The following is a 17,969-nucleotide window of genomic DNA, read 5'->3' as shown; positions in this document are numbered from 1 at the left end:
CATAGAGGTCATTGCAAATTGGGTTCAGGAAGTTGAACTTTAGCTTGAGGAAGTGTCAAACCATTGAGCATTTTAGGTAGGAGTGGGACATGATCAGATTTTTCATTTTAGAAATACCATTTAGGTTCCCCGGGTGCAAATGGATTAAAGGGAGCAAGACTGGAATCAGGGAGACTGGGGGAATAGAATCAAGTGTATAGGTGTGATTAATTTTGGAGATGGGAGACAAGGAGGTAAAGATGTCTGCAATAATAAAAATTATATGCATAGTGGAAAGGGGAAATTGACACATATCTGATATGTGTTTCTGTGAAATAGACTGAGTCATCTGTTGAGAGTGGGGGGCTTTGTTCATGTTTACAAGCAGCTTTATACAGATTGGACTGTTTCTTAGACTAGGTAAGAGTTTTTGTTTCTAGAGATTTGGTTTCTGTATTGGCACATGCTAGAGCAGGGATTCTTAACTTTCATTTATTTATTTCTCCCCACCATCTCGATGTTTTGTACTTGCTGTGCCCGTCTTCCTTGTTTCTTTAGGAGACACTGGGAGCCGAATCTTGGACCTCAGATGTTGGAGGGAGGCACCTTATTGCTTGAGCCCCCTCCACTCCCATCTTTGCTGTATCTCTCATTATGTTTTTCCTCCCCATGTCTCATATTGCAACATCTTGTTGCATCATCTCACCATTCCTGCCTGTCACGTCAGCTTGCTGTCGTCTTTAGGAGGCACTGGGAACCTCTGTTCCCTGCTTTGTTATGTCTTTCATTATGTTTTTCTTGTTGTGTCCCTTGTTGTGTCATCTTGTTGTGTCAGCTTGCCATCTTCTTTAGGAGGCAACGGGAACCGAACAAGGGAGCTCCCATGTGGTAGGCAGGAGCTCAATCACTTGAGCCACATCCGCTTCCCTTAACCTTTTTTGTTCCACAGACCCCTTTGCCAATCAGGTGAAAACCATGGACCCCTTACTAAGTCCACACCGTACTGTGTATTATTTAATAAATATATCACACCCACACCAACATACCCCCACAAGAATAAGGTTGCTTTTAAAATTTTCAGTTCAGGCTCATGAACCCCTTGTTAAGAACCCCTGTACTAGAGGCTTAGTAAATAATTGTTTGAATGGTTGAATGCTTCTGATTAAATCACTTCTTGATAGCAGAGCTCCAGTTAGTTCCTTCCCTAGCTAATTCAACAGTGTCACCCTGATTTTGGGTGTTAGGCACCTTGGGAGAATACGGAGGGAGGCGGGATGGGAGGGTAGTGATTAAGAACAGTGGAGAAGATGCCATGATTAGTGTATTAGTTATCTATTACTTTGTAACAAATTACCCACAAAATGCAGGAATTTACAACAACAAGCATCATCTCATCATGTCTTGGGCCAGACACAGCTTTCACTGGGCTGCAATCAAGGTGTTAGGACTGTGGTTGAAGTTTCAGTTGGGGGAGTCTCTGCTTCCAAGTTCACTCACGTGCCTTTGGGCAGGATTCAGTTCCTTGATGATGTTGGGCTGGGAGCCTCAGTTCCTTGCAAGTTGTTAGCTGGAGGCATCTCTCAGTTCCTTGTCACAGGGGCCTCGCCATAGGACAACTCACATCATGGTAGCTGGATTCCTTGAGAAAGAATGAACCTAAGGTGGATGCCACAATCTTTTTGCAACCCATTCTCGTAATAGACATCCCATTGCTTTTGCCATGTTCTCTCTGCTAGAAACGAGTCCACGTTCCAGTCCACGTGCGAGGGGACGCGGAGACCGTCTTAGGGGCTGCCTCCCGCAGTCAGATTGCCATTCCATAACCTGGCTGTGTAGTTTCAGTGCAAATTAATCTAAATCCTGTGACCTTGTGGGAAATTAGGTAACTTTGAAGGGAAAATTGATTCATTGAAATCTGGCAATGCTAATTTGTCATTTTCTACATTATTCTTTATGAATATGAGTTCTATTGAACAATATGGCAGAGTGACAGAGTGATGTATTTCTTCTGCAGCCGTGTTTATCATTGCTTTTTACTGTTTCTTTTTTTGGAAATTTTATCTTTTTTAAAATTTAAAGAAGTTTTGTTTAAAGATACATAGATTTTACTGTTTCTCTAAGGTAAAAATAGCAGTGTCTGGATAATTTTAAGAGACTCCTAATCTAGGTTTGCTTCTCCACTATTTGAAATTTGGTTGGGAGCAGAATGCATCTTCCTTTCGAAGCAGTGTTAAATATGGTAGTTCATTTCCTCACCCATCCTGCGAAAAGCCTGTTAAATCACAGTGTGCATGACAAGGCTTCTCAGGTTGCAGCTATGGCTGGCTCTTCCCTAGTAGAGCTCCTGCATTTGCTCCTCTGTCAGGGGCCCAGGGCCCAGAGAGCTTTTGACATAGAGGCCTTGTTGTCTCTGGAGACAAAGCTGTGTGCAGAAGAACTCCCAGGAACAAAATCCCAAATGTAGGGAGGGGGTGTAGCTCCATGGTTGAGCACCTACTTCCCATGTGCAAGGTCCAAGGTTCAATCCCCAGTACCTCCTTAAAAAAAATCCCAAATGTAGGCCACTACTTCTTCCACTGCTGAAGCTCCACAGAGTCTAAACTGCCACACTCCCAACTGCTAGTAGGATTACTGGCCTTCTTTTAAAGAAAGCGAAGGAAATACAGGCTCCCAAATATTGTCACTTGCCCACAGTCTCACAGATAATCATTGGAAGAGCTGACATTTACACCTTAGGATATCTAATTCTTTCCATGGTGCCAGAATTGAAGGTGCTGTTCTTTTTTGCCCTGGAAAATAAAAGATTTGGGGAAATATGAGCTCTTCTTCAGTTTAAAGAGACACAGTATAGAAGAGGGCTGAACTTTCTTATGGATAGCCTCAGAGACCGGTGATGGTCACTTTTAAAATGAAATAATCAGCCTTATGAATATAGTGCACTGTCTTTTCTTACAAGTTTTGAAGCCAAGGGTAGATGGCCACCTATTAAAACCAGAAAGGATGCATAGCTTGGGAGAATGGACAGACCCGCACCATTCCTATATGCTCTGTTCTAGGCTATGGTTGTGATATCCACTTAAATTCCACAGCACCTGTAAATTCCATAGCACCCTTCCTCACCCAGGCAAAGGGGCAGACTTGCTCTTCCTGCCCCCTTCTCCCTCTACTTTTGGGGACTTCTTTCCCCCTTCAAGCCTGCCTTTCATGTTTGTCTTAACCTAAGTGAAAATGTGGAGGTGAGTGGGGAGAGTGAGTGGGGAGAGGGGAGGAGAGTGGGGGAAGGTTCATTGCAGGGCCATTTTTCTAAAAGAGCTTGGATTTCCCAATCACATTTGGGAGGTCTTAGAGCACTGAGAGCCCCAGGCATTTTGTGTTGTTTAGGGTATTCTCCCTCTGGTCAGTTGCCCTCTTCCTTCCTGTCTCAGACTGAGTTATCAGTTTAAGCTGAAGGACTTGCCCCCTTCTCATTCTACTTTTCTCCTCTTTCCCTTCTGCATCTGATTTTCTATGTTTCATGTCAGACTGCCTGTGGAACTTTTTCCATTTATTTATTTTTAGATTTTCCTTTTCTCTTATTTATTTAAAATAATTTTTAGATTACATAAATGTTATATAAAAATATAGGGGATTCCCATATGCCCCACTCCCGTTCCCACACTTTCCCACATTAACAACATCCTTCATTAGTGTGATACATTTGTTACAATTGATGAACGCATATCCAAGCATTGCTACTAACTGGGGATTATAGTTTATAGTTTACACTATGTCCCATGCAGTTTTGTAAGTTATGACAAAATATATAATGGCCTATATCCACCATTGCAGTGTCATGCAAAACAATTCCAATGTCCAAAAAATGCCCCTGTATTACTCCTCTATTTTTCACTCTTCCTCCCCTCAGAGCCTCTGGTGGCCACTGCCTCCACATCAATGATACAAGTTCTTTCATTGTTAGAATAGCAATGTCTGTACTAGAATAATAGTAAGTCTACTTTAGTCCATTGTTCATTCCCCAATCCTGAGGAATCTGGGATGGTGATGCCCACTCTGCCTTTGAGAGGGAGCTTAGATCCTCTGGGGCAGATGGATGGCACTATTTTGTTTGTAGTTCCAGACTCTCTGTTCCTTGGGATGGGTATTTCCATCATCATTTCCTTGTTAGTTGTCCTCTGTGAGTCCAGTGAATTAGAGAGTATGTGTTGCTTTGCTGAGAGTCAGGTCCCAACTGGCGCATGGACAGCCCAAAGATTTAAGTCTCTTGGACAGACCCCTATCAAGTACCAACTATAGGTTCAAACAGAAGGGGTAGAAGAGCCATGTGCAGTGACTGGGGAACATAAATTCCAAGGTAAGACCCTCTGGCGGGTGCCAAACTCCTGAGCTATCTGCCCCACCTATAGTGTCTGAATGTCTCTAGAGTCCTCAGGAACCCTGCTATTTGAGGCACTATTTATGGTGGCAGTCAATGAGAACCTGCTGAGACATGCATAAGTGTAACCTCTGGAATGACCTCCCAACTCACTTAGAAATCTCTTAGCCATAAAAACTCATTTGTATTTACCATTTCCCCCTTATGGTCAAGGTCTTTTTCCAAGTGCATTGCTAGTTGGTGTTTAGTAATAATCCTTCTGTGCCAGGGAGACTCATCCCCAGGAGTCATGTCCCATGCTTGGGGGTGGGATGGGGAGGGGTAAGGGAGTGCGTTTATATGCTGAGTTTGGCTTAGAGAGGCCACGTTTGCAAAAAAGAGGCTCTCAGGAAGTAACTCTTAGGCAACATATAATGCTTGGCCAAGTTTCAATTTCAAAAGAAATCATAAGTACAATCATCAGGGACTGTACTCAAGCATATTTGCTTTCTGTCGTAGCAGAATGTAGTACTTTTAGATCTTAAATTTTTAGTTCATTTTTACCTGTAGTAAATAATACTTTTCTTTGAATCTTTGTTTTCATGACTAATTGAGTTAGTGAAAATCTTTGGCTCTACCAGTCATTTTGTTGTATGCTCATCAAGGACGAAAACTCTTCTATGACTGATGAATAGTAGGTTGCACATAAATTAGAAAGCCAAATCAGGGATGATATCTTTAGTATGTTAGGAAGATTCTACTTTTTTGCTGGTTACAAATATTATTAATTATATTTAAAGAATTGTTATAATGGTTTTTAGATATCAGTGTCCTAAAGTTTTACTTGGGGGTCTGCTTAAATAAATTTCTTTCCCAGGTCCTCCCACCAGAGATTTTGATTCTGATTCAGATTTTAACACACACCCCAGGTATTTCTGGGGCCCAAGAACTTAATTTCTAATAAACATCCAAAGTTGTGTATATAAGAGGGATTAAGTATTAGATCCTTTCTTAAATTATATCATTTGATCTTGCAGAGAACTTATCTTTTAAAAAACCAGATTAACTTGTTTTAACATTATGTTTTACTGGAGATAAAGATGGCTATCATGGTAAGAATTTTTTCTTCAGATTAAAAATGAACAGAATGGACAGATTCATCATTTAAGGATCATGTGTTTTTTTATGAGTCTGCAGTGACTAGGTGATTGAGTTGTAGTTTGACCCTACATTTAGTGTTTTTAATTATTAGGAAGTTACATTGTAACTCACAATCAATAACAGTTACTAAGTCATATGTATATATCCTTACATGTGAGGAGACAGTAGGAATAATTTCAAAATAATATTTTTGACAGCATTTTGCTAGAAAAGTGTTTGTATAATAGCGCTACAGTTGAGTATCTATGTGAGATTTGTTACAATGTGATATCTTGATTAAAATACATGGCCTGTTTTTGATATTTTAGGCTTGCTAGTGTCATTATGATTTTCCTGAAACCATGTTACATATATTGCCTTACTGGTAATTAAGTTAATTGCTCAGAAATTATGACTTCTAATTATAGAGCAGTTTCCAGTTTGATTCATAGGAAGAGAAATTTAACTTTATTTTCATTTGAATCAAGAGACTGAAGGTAGCAAATATAAGGTGCCTTGTTTACTGATTTGAAAATATGCTCTATATTTTGAAATCTTTGAAATTTTATTTCCAGTGCAATGTCCCCTTCTCTGCTTTTGTTTTAAAGTCATTTTCCTTTCATGAACATGTAAGTTGAGATTCTGAAGGGTATCTCAGTTGTGAAAACACAAGGAAATCAAGGATGACTGTAAAACATACAGTTCAAATAGTTCTCCCTTTTTTATTTTTCTTGTTACCATAGAATTCTTAAGTGGAGGCTCTGGCAGAGAATCTGTCCTGGGCTCTTCCAACCTTCATTTTCACTTTATGTATTCAGAAAATCATTAATATTCAACAATTTTGTAATATTTCCTGGGCATGTTTAATTATGGGTTGATCTTTCAGTTTATAATCTCATTAAATGAGTTTTCTTACTGATTAGATTTTAAAAATCTGGTTAATTGCCTTCATCTTCCTTCCTGATTCTCTCATCTCCTCTTACTCTTGCTTTTCCCCAACATGGTTTATGACTGTAGCTTGCAGTGTGAGTCTCTTAAGGCTCCTATCAGCGTAAAGACATTTATTTTAGGAGAATAACATACTGAATTAACAGATGACTGTCCTGAGAATGATCTTGTATTAGAGCAGTGTTTTCATATTACTAGACTCAGAGTGTACTTTTTGACTTATCAGCTAAGTTTAAACTAGGCTGACTTGATGGTCTGTTGCAAATGAGACTTTGGATGTTTTAGGCAGTTCGTACCTCTATTAGGATTTTGCTGCTTGACTGGGGAACCCACATGGCCCCTTAGTTTTTGGTACTGCTTGGTAAATGATAGGCATTCAATAAATATCATTTGAGTAGATAAGGGTCTCCATGCTGAACATCTTTAATAAGACAGTTGGAAAAGTCAAAAAAATTTTATTTTAAAATATTTAACCTTGATCAGAATTCAGACACAGATAATCTCCCCAAATAACTGCCTGTTGGAGTAGAAATGGTAAAGATATTCATTGTAAAGAAGTTCTTGTTAACAATTTTTTGGTGTCTCCATTAGCAAAGCTTGAGCTGTTGGCTAAGGTCCGAAATACATCTGTACTGTATGTGAATATTGTATTAGTTATAACTTGATAAAATGGGATTCTAAAAACAGAATTCTTTCATTATCCTTGTCAATCCATGACTTATTTGAAAGGTGGGGAGGAGGATATTATAGGTTGGTTATTATTTGCACTGCAGACTCCCTTGTGCCTATACTGCACTGAGAAAAATTATCAATTTTTAAAGTCAAACTTATGAATTTTTGAATATTATCACCATTGTAAAATATTTTGTTTAAATTTAAGAAATATCATTTGTTTTTCAGCCTGGCATAATCTTGAGGTTTGTTTTTTTGTTTGTTTTTAATCCAAGCAATAGGTTGTTCCTAGGAAAAGTACGAATGATATTTTCTGTATATTCTGGTTTAATCCTGGAGTTTGCATCATTATTATTGGGACATAGTGTATTTTGCTCTGCCAAGTTGGAAAAGTAATTTCTGAGCCATATTCCCTCTGGAGGCTCTGGGGGATACTCCGTCCTGGGCTCTTCCAGCTGCTGGCTGCTGTTGATATTCCTCCACTTCCTTAGCTTGTGACACACAGGTCTCTGTCACATCACCACCTCCTTTCTATTAGGGCTCAGATCTCTCTGCCTTTCTCTTTTAAGGACACTCATCACTGAATTTAGGGCCCACGTAGATAATCCAGGATGATCTCGTCATCTCAAGATTCTTAGCTTAATTTTATATCTACAAAGACCTTTTTTCCAAACACAGTGACATTCGCAGGTTCTTGGAATTAGGGTGTGAGCATTCCTTTTCGGGAACCACCATTCAGACCTCTACAGGTGGTTAAAAGACTGGAATGAAATATAATGTGTGTGTGCATATACAAATACATATATACATTTTATATCTACATTGATACTTACATATAGGCACAGTGCTTGAGCAGAATAGGTATTTAGTAAATGTTCATTCATTTCCCTTCTCTTTAGAAATCTGTGACCTCCGGCTTTCTGCATCCTGGATGATATTAGCAGTTAGTACTGAATTCTGCAAGTTCCCACTGCACTTGATTGCCATTGGTGGGATAAGTGCCATAAGAACGCCCATTTCTTGCCTTTCATGTTGACTCCTCTTGGCATACCCTGGGTGTCCTCACGAATATGAACTGCTTCCTCTTCTCACACCTCTGATTCCACAGTCTTCTTGACCTTCTTGTAGCACTTTCTCACTTGGTTAAAGTTACTTCTTAACCTCACAATACAATGTTCTCTGGTCCTTTGACCCTCCTTTCTGTTTCGTTTTGTTTTGTTTTTCTCTGACCCTCCATCCACTTGGACCTTGCCAACTTATTTTCCATTACTAGCAAACTCTACTGAGGTTATTGTTATTCCGTAGATAACGTTCTGTGCCTTTGCAACTCAGAGCCTCTGCTTGTACTGTCCTACCATGGGACGCGTTCTTTTCCTTCCTTTCTCTTACCCCTTCTGGTAACTTTGAATTATTTACCCTCCCTCCACTGCCTTCTTCCATTTACTCAGGCCACAGTCATGCTGGAGACTTTACTCGCCTACTTTCCTTTTGTGAAATTTGCTGCTTTCACTTTGTCACTATCCAGTTATGTAACCTGTACTGGCGGCTCTGTCTAGAAAGTGAAAGTGATCTCAATAGCAATTTTAAGATGTTAAATAGTGTGGAGTAATGAGCTCATGAGCTCCTTTGCTGGAGACTGTTGAGATTTGAATTTTAGCTCCACACCTTGCTAATGACTATAACTTGGGGCGAGTAACTTAATCTCTTTATGCCTCAACTACTTGTATATAAAATGGGAATAATAATAGTACCTACCGCTTAAGCTTGCTCCTGAGGATTAAATGGGTTAGTATTTATAAAGCATTTCTAAGGATACCTGGCAAAGAATATGCACGGGGTATTAGTGTTTTGCTTTGTTTTTTAATTTATGCTCTTGTTCTTCCGTCTTTCTCCTAGGACTCTGCATCCTTTCATAGGGTCGAGTGCTCCCTCTTCTCCATTAGCTTCCTCACTGCATTCAAGCTCACATGAATTCTTCTTGGGGTCTTTTTTCCTTTGTGCTTCCTATTTGTGGCTGGTCTCCATGTATCTGACCTTTACTTTGTCTTCTTTCTATATAATTTTTTCCAGTGGTAGTTCACCACCACAGCTGCAATTTTTTTTAAAGTATCTTTTATTTTATTTTTTTTGGTTAAGGTATTGGGGCCAGAGATTGAACCCAGGACCTTGTAAGTGGGAAGCTGATGCTCAACCACTGAGCCACATCAGCTCCCGAGTTTGTTTGTTGTGTTTGCTTGTTGTTTGTCTTTGTTTTTAGGAGACACTGGGGAACCAAACCCAGGACCTCCTATGTGGGAAGCAAGTGCTCAATCCCTTGAGCCACATGCACTCCCACAGCTCCAATTATTACTTTTATAAAATGAATTTCTCAAAATGTATTTCTGACCCTTTTCTTACTTCCAGTTCTACCTTTCTAACTGCATGCCAAAATTGTCTGACCAATGTAACTACCTCTCAAAACCACTCTTCATTTGACTTAGCACTTGTTAAAAGACCTTGAAGGTGAGGCCATATGTCATAGTGTTGGGAACATAGAAATAGGATTTAGAAAGATGTTGTGTTTGAGTCCCTCAAAGCCCAGAAAGTATTCCCAAATCCCTGAAGACTGGTACATTCTCTTTGTCTTAAAGCCATATAGCCAAAAAAGAAACAATGGTGTATGCATACCCCTAAGACTATGAGGGTAACCAGTAGAAAAACTAAAAATAGTGGCTGTTGTGGATTGAATTGTGTTCCCCAAAAACATTTGTTGAAATTCTACCATTGGCACCTATGAATACGACTTTATTTAGAAATAGGGTCTTTGTAAATGTAATCAAGTTAAGATGAGGGCATACTGGATTAGGGTAGGTCCTAAATGTTTAAAAAAAAAAAAAAAAGGAAGAGAATGATTTCCTTATTTGTTTTCTGAAATGTTTCTTTTAATTTGAAATAGAAATCTTAGAGCAGAATTTCCTCTGAGGCTTGCCAGTAAGATGTAGCATTTTATATCAATGATAATTTGTAAGTATATTGTTATTTGAGTGTGGATTAATGTAGCTTTATGATGTTTGGAATCACAAGAGTGTGGAACTGGTCTTGTGTTGGCTTTGTGTTTCTTCAGCGCTTCAACACATGGCTTTCTTCTGAAGGACTCTCTACTGAAACATAATTTCATTCCCTAATGGGTTTTGATCTTTAGGGATTAAACCCAGGAGGATCATTAATCTAAGGAATGGAACTCAATTAGCAGTAAATGATTTGAAATAAACTAATAGGTTTTCCATTTGGAGAGCTTGGTGTCTAGCTTTCCGTTTTTGTGCTGTCCCTCCCCACACCCCATCTATCTGATGAATAGCATAGTGCACTATTTTGACAAATAATTCACCTGTATCACAGGTGCTATCAGTAGTCATTTTTTAGCAGTTTTTATTAGTGATTTTTTTTTTAGTTTTTAGGAAAATTTACTTTGATTATTCTTTTCAATCCTGATATTTTTCTTGCTACTTAAATTTGATTTGGTTTCAAGATGTCAGGCAATTTTCTTTATATGAATAGGTTTTACTAATTGAAAATAAAAGCTGTATGTTTTCTAGACACACCATGTTCTTACTCATCTCCTTGTTTCAGTCACCAGCATTTCAAGCCTGGGTCTTTTACCTTAGCTTGCTTCCGCTACTCTACAGCACGCCTTCTTTTGCAAGTTGGTACAGAACAAGTATTATAGGATATTTACATCCCTAGTAATAAATTTTATATACAGCTTTGGAATTAAATAATCCAAGGTGTTAAAAATTAAGTAGAGTTAGTAATCTATTTGTTGCTTTTCTCCCCATATCTTAGTTTAGCTTTTGATCTTGTTTCATCTAGAATTGGTAATATTAGTTTGGCTTTTATTGAATGCTTTCTCACGCATTTGTTTAGCTACTCTTTGGGTTTTCTTTTTTTCTCTTCTTTTTACTTCTTTTAAGGTCTACTCAAGAGCAAAAATGTAATAACTATAGTGTTATAACCTTAAATAGTAAATTCAAGCTTGAAAAAGTTAAATATAACAGTATTACTTTCTAGAAAGGATGTAAACATGCTTTTAAAAATGCTTTAGGTAAAGCTTATATGAAACCTAGATACTGTTTATCTTTTATGGATTGAAGACAAAAGAAAATGTAATTACTGTACTTCTCTCCTAGCTTTATTTATTCTCTACTCATTTTGTACTTCAAGCCAATTTAAATTTAGATAAAAAATGGGAAAAGAGGTAGTCAACATTACATTTTGCTCATCTCTGTACCATCTCTATGAAGTAGAGCAAGATACAGAAAATTAGTTGGCATTCTTAAATTATTTACTCAGGATCAATTTTTTGAGACTGTCATTTCTGTGTTCAGAATCAGCTTATCTTAAAATTCAAGGGGTTGTTACCTGAGCCTTGCAGCTACTTGGTTTTGCCATGATAATTACAGTTTTCCGGTTTATGCTTAGAGAATTCAGAGAAGAGGCTTTAGAGAACATCTAGTGCAGTATTGTCTTTTTAAGGTGATGCAACTGAAATCCAGTGAGTTGTCCAAAGTTATGCATTGTGCTAGAAGAATCAGGACCAAGAAAAATCTTCTGACTTTAGTTCTGTGCCTCTCTGAGGAAGCTTAGCATCTCAAAAATCAGGAGTTTTTATAATCTTGCCTACCAGTTTCTCCAAAAGTAAGAAGTTAGGAACCTTTTCCTTTTTTTTTAATTTTCAAAGAAGCTTTAGATTATATAAATGTTACCTAAAAAATATAAGGGATTCCCATATGTCCCACTCCCTCCCCCTCCCACATTTTCCCACATTAACAACATCCTTCTTAGTGTGGTACATCTGTTACAATTGATGAACATGTTAAAGCATTGGTACTAACTGTGGACTACAGTTTACATTACAGTTTACACTTTGTCCTGCACATTTTGTAAGTCATGACAAAATATACAATGGCCTGTATCCATCACTGCAGTGTCCTGCAGGACAAATCCAATAGGGAGCTATTGAAGCACTTACCACACAGAATTAAATCAAGTGACTTTAAGAAGGCACTTTGATTTTTATTTGGTCCACTTCTATAATCTTTGTAGGTGGATTTGTGATTGAAAAGGAGTGTAAAAGTTTGAATAATTAACTTTTAGAGAGAAATTACCAAAATAGATCTTGATTTTAGATCACCACCCCCACCCCCAAACACACTGATAATTTGCAAGAATCATAGCAACTATTAGATTACATGGTGATTTGTGATATCTTAATGATTAGATAGGAATGCTTACCTTATGGAGGTTTTGGCTTGAGGGAATAATAGAGAATTCGAGAAAGTTAGTTGTATAACTCTCTGACCAGATACTTGCTATAAAATGTCTTTTTTTAGTCGTTAAGCTTTAGATTATATAAATGTTATATCAAAAATATAGATGAGTCCCTTCCCTTCCCACCCTTTCCCCCATTAACATCTTTCATTAGTGTGGTACATTTGTTACAATTAATGAACACATATTGAAACTTTGCTACTAACCATTATCTATAGTTTCCATTATAGTTTACACTTGCACCGCACAATTTATAGGTTTTGACAAAATCTATAATGACCTCTATCTGTCATTGCAATGCCCTGCAGGACAATTCCAATGCCCCAAAAATATCCTCATGCTATACCTATTCTTCCCTCTCCCTTCCCTCAGAACCTCTGGTAGCCACTGCCTTTATATCAATGATACAAGTTCTTCCATTGCTAGAATAATAATATATACTTTAATTCATATTTGCATTCCCCCTTATGTTTATTCATTCTTCAAATCTTGAGAATTTGGGCATGGCGATGCCCACTCTTTTTCTGATTGTGAGGGAGCTTAGATCCCATGGGGCAGATGGATGGAACTGTCTTGCTTGCAGTTGTAGATACTCTGTTTTTTTGGGATGGGCATTGTCCGTCGTCATCCTTTTGTTGTCCAGGGCTTTTTGAAATTTCTAAGTACATTTTTTGGTAGAAATTCATTTTTTGGTCAAAATATTCATTATGATGTTTGTATATTCTTACCCTATTTGATAGATGCTACCTTAGTTTTTTTTTGTGTGTGTGTGTGAGTTTTTCATCATGGGAAAATCATTTTATATCTCTTTTCCTTCTGGACATCTTAGTTGAATCAGTTTGGGTTTATTGGGCAGTTTCCCAAATCTAAGTATTATTTCATTAAATAAAAACACTTATTGAGTTGTGACAGTCTCTCTTTTTCCTTTATAGCAAATACATACCTCTTTATGGTACAAGCTCGAGGTATTATGCTGAAAGAAAATGTGAAAACAATAGGACATATGATCAGGCTGTACACAAATAAAAACTCTACCCTCAATGGTACAGGTAAGTCTGTCTGCTCTTTGCTTAATATGCTTGCTTTGCTTCTGCTTCTTCCCCTTGTAGTCATAAGGCTGTAAACTAAGTCTCTTAAGCTCAGAGTTTTGTCCCCAGGTTTTTCTGTTAAAGGTGAAGGTTATCTCTATGCTAGGTATACTGCTTGAATCAGAACTGACACACATTTTAGGATGTATAATGCCATGGTCACAAATGCAATGGAGGTTTTGTGCAAAAGTTACTTAATTCTTGTCAATGCAAATCAAACAAAATATAAAAGCAGCTTAAATTTTGCCAGTTCACCTATTGTATTTAGGTGAAATTAACCACAAAGAGAACAATTTATTCATCTTAGTGAGCCACACTACATTCTCTATGCCCCCTCTCATACTTAAGATATTTTCCAACTACATCTAGAAAATACACATTATTTTTAATTATAGAAGATTCTTAAAAATTGTTTGGCTTTCTAAGGGGGCTAAAGGAGAAGTTATATAAAATGTAAATGAGTAACTTTTCTTGTCTTTTAAAACTCTGACCTGGAAGTAGAATCTCCATTAGATTCACATTAGGTTAAAGAATCTAAGAAATAGGACAAACTTATGATTTAATGATGATAGAACCGATGTAAATATGTTTAACTATTATGAAAAATTGTTAATGCCCCTTTATGGCAATGTTTTACAAGATGTCTCCCCAAGGTGTTTAGATGTTTCCTTGGGGTACAGCTGCTTATTCTCTGTTGTTGTACTCTGTGTGTTCTTATTTTAATCATTTAAAATTAAGGACTTAACGTGTGCAAACAGTTCTTTCTTATGCCATTGAAAACCTACGTACACCCTCTAGTAGAAGGAAATCCCTGTCTCCCATAGCTGTTCTTTCTTGAAATGTATGTTAAAGTAAGTGATAGTTTTAGCTCCATTTGAGAGCTTAAGAGTGTAACATATTGGTACTTAATTTCATGTTGTATATGTGTCTACCAAATCCATTCTAGTCTTGTGCCTAATTTGTTTTATGATGCCACAAATCAAAACTCTCCCAATTGTTTTCTCCCTTTTTACTGTAAAGAAATTTCTTTTAGCAAGACTGTTTCAACATAGTTGACATTTTAATAGTACAATGAAAGCACATTGTGAATGTAATTAACACCATGTGTTATATAGTTGAATGTGGTTAAAAGAGGAAATTTTAGGCTGTATTTATATTATTAGAATAAAAACAAGAATTCATAGGAATGCATAACATGAATAGTGAACCTTAATGTAAACTGTGGACTGTAGTTAATAGTACAATTATAATAGGACTTTCATCAATTGTAACTCGTGTTCCACACTAATGCAAAATGTCAGTAATGGGGGGTGGGGTTGGATTTGGGAGCTCTGTGTTTTCTTCATGATTTCTCTTCAAACCTACAACTAATTTAAAAACACTTTTTTTAAAAAAGTCTCATTAACTGGTCTTTTGAATGGTAGATCAATAGTAAAAGTTTAAACATTTTAAAAGATTTTGAGATTTCAAAATCTTTAGGACTTTCGTGCTGGGTGAATGTGAAAGTGATTATTAGTAGAGTGAACTTTACTAAAAAGAATATTGAGCATCTTTGGTTTACTATATCTGCATATGTGAGTACCAAAAATCTATGCATAATCAGGTTCTTTTCCAGGAGTATGAATAAGTTGTATGTGTATATACCGAGCTTGATTAGGAGAAATGATTACTGGAGCAAGACAAACTTTTCCCCATTTTTCTTCACCAAAGTACCTGAAAAAAAGGGAAATCAAATCTTTTCTTACCAAATCGGGGTTTCAGTGAAGACAGAACAACCAGTGCAAGTTTGCTTACTTTTATGAACCTTTGAAAATTTCATATACTTCCTTTATTGATGGTGAAACTGTTCTCAGGAGACATCAGGAATTGAGTTTTAACAAACACTGTTGCAGTGGCTTAAACATGTGGGGTTTATATTCGTATGTAAAAGAACTTTGGAAGTCTCACAGTCTGTGGCTCTTGTTGAGGGTCCTTGAAGTCTTCAGATGTTTTCCCTCTTCTGCTCTGATACTGTAGCTTCATAGTTACCTCATAGTCTAAGATGGCTGCTGGGGCTCCAGCCTTTGTATTTTGCATTTGGATCAGTAGGAAGGAGGAAAGGAAGAAGGAAAGACAAATAGGAGCCCTTTTAAAGGGGGATTTCCCAGAAATTCCATACATTATTTCCACTTACCTTGCCTTGGCTAGAATTTAGTCACATGGATATATGCATAGGCCCTGGGAAATAGTCTTTGAGCTGGGTACATTGGTGCCCTAAAAGAAGTTGGGGTTCTCTTATCTAAGGAGAAAGGGAAGATGGAGAGTGAGTAGGCAGCTATGAGGCTCTGCCATGTTCATTTAGCCAACGTTTATTGAACAATTAGTATAGTTAGTATAATTAGCTAGGCATCATAGAGACAACATTTTTTAAAAAATCTTCCCTATATATGAGGATCTCCAGGCTTCTGGGAGAGATGGAAACATAAATAGCCATTTCTGATGCAACTGGTTATTTTTGGACAGACTTGATTCAGTTGTTAGCTCTTAAAAAGGAGATAACTAATATGGTATACAACGAGCTAATTGAACTCTAAGGGAGAATTGACTAACAGTAGTGGCTCATTTGAAAATTAACACTTAACAGTAAATAGATTGTGATATTTGTAAATACATTTGATTTCAAAAAGGGTTTTTTAACCCCGTACCTGACCTTGTTTGGCATCAAATGCAAATAGACTTTTAATATAAAGAAGTCATGTATTCTCATAATCAATAAAAATCAAATCCCTTTTAGTCTGTGGATCAGGCAAATTAAGAAAATAAAAAATATTCAGTGAGTACTTTCCGAAACAGATGATAAGAGTAATGCAGCATTAGTTCTGGTAGATTCATTAGAAATACCCCAGCACACCTTTCTTATTTGATGGCTGAATAAACTGAGGGTCACAGACTCTGCCAGACTGACATGATTTTTGCAGGAAAAACAGCCATTGAGAGGTCTTGCTTTGGTTCTCTTCTCTCTTTCCCTTAAGTGATAAGGTCCAGTGACAGAGCAGTAGAACATCTGCCTATTAGCATTCATTCTTTGTTTCCCTCTTCTTTGAATGTAGCTCTGGAAAAGGCAGAAGAAGGCAAGGCAAGGGCCCAGAACTCATTTGTTTTTATTCATTAGATGAAATAATGTCCACATTATACAGAGGTTGTGGTGGATCAGTCTCAAATGTACCTATCATTCATAACCTTAATTTAAAAACTGGTCCTCCTCTAAAGGCAGTGGTTATACTTGATGGACGCTGCTCACTTAAGCACTTCTGTTGCTGTCGAAGGAATATTGATCTCTTGGGTTTATTATGGTATAGTCTCCAAAAGCTTAAACTATCAGTGGCTGTAGTTGATAAGTGTTTATTTGTAGTAAGTTCCTACTGTGTGCTAGATACTTCATTAGCTGCTACACATCAAAGGCAATTTGATTTCAGTTTCCTCTTTGAGGACTTTTAGGATCTTTTTGTGTTCTGAAATTTTACAAAGAGCATCTTAGAGCTTTGTTTTTCCTCTCTTGTTGGGTATAGTTGGGCCTTTTATGTGGGAATGCTTGCCCTTTGGTTTTACAAAATATACCCAAATTATTTCTCGGATCATTTTTCTCCCTGCTCTTTTCCTTTTTCTCTTTCTGGAACTTCTTTTATTTAGATTTTGGAGCTCCTGAAAGAATCCTCTTAATATTTTCTCTCCTGTTTATTTTCTCTCCTATTTTCCAATTCTTTTTCACTTCTTTCTACTTTCTGGGAGATTGTTTTGACTTTCTTCCAATCCTTCGATTTTAAAAAAATTTTTGGCAAACTAATTTTTACTTTTTATGAACTCTGTTTGAATTTTTCTTTTCTTACTGTATCCCTGAAATAAGAATGACACTTCTTCCTTAAAAAAAAAAAAAAAGCTAGTATAAATTAATCTATTAAGCAACAAGATATATTTATGGATTGAGGATAATTAACTAATTTTAAGGGATAAATCAATGAATTTGACCAATAGCTATCACAAAACTCATAACAATTCATAGTACTTTAACCATTTTTGGCAGGAGTGACAGAAACCTGATTCATGCTTAGAATACTAGCTTCTACCACTAGGAAAGTAGGAGCCCCCTATAAAAAGAGAAAAGTTTTTGGGGGGATGTAACTTGAAATTTGATATATATCTAGTTGTATTTGTAAGATAACATCATATGGAAAACTTATGGACTTCTTAAGCTTGCTTCTTTGAATTTTTCAGATATATACTGACAAGACAATCAGGTACAGGTCGCTAGAGGGGTTTCTGTGTTCTTAATCTGTCCCCTGCGTAGAAAACAATTTAGTGTCCACTGAATTCTCCTAGTTGGTTTGGAGGATCTTCCTCGTCAAATGTTCCCTAAGGCTACCCCCCAGAGAGAGGCATTGGGAAAGGTTCTCTTGCTGGAGATTTGTCACTCCCTGCCACGATAGGATAGCCTGAGCAGTAGTCTC

General features: G+C 37.2%; 1 protein-coding gene across 1 annotated transcript in view; it reads left to right on the top strand.

The window, feature by feature from the left end:
- The window catches only part of B4GALT6 (beta-1,4-galactosyltransferase 6), a 67,137-nt gene that overhangs the window by 13,805 nt on the left and 35,363 nt on the right, over positions 1-17,969 (top strand). Inside the window, exon 2 of the mRNA XM_004479012.5 lies at positions 13,330-13,446. Coding sequence (XP_004479069.1) covers positions 13,330-13,446 — 117 coding nt within the window. The remainder of the gene's footprint in view (positions 1-13,329; positions 13,447-17,969) is intronic.

Source organism: Dasypus novemcinctus, chromosome 16 (assembly GCF_030445035.2).
Source record: "Dasypus novemcinctus isolate mDasNov1 chromosome 16, mDasNov1.1.hap2, whole genome shotgun sequence".
NCBI classification, from domain to species: Eukaryota; Metazoa; Chordata; class Mammalia; order Cingulata; family Dasypodidae; genus Dasypus; species Dasypus novemcinctus.
This window is presented reverse-complemented; position numbering and strand designations above follow the sequence as displayed.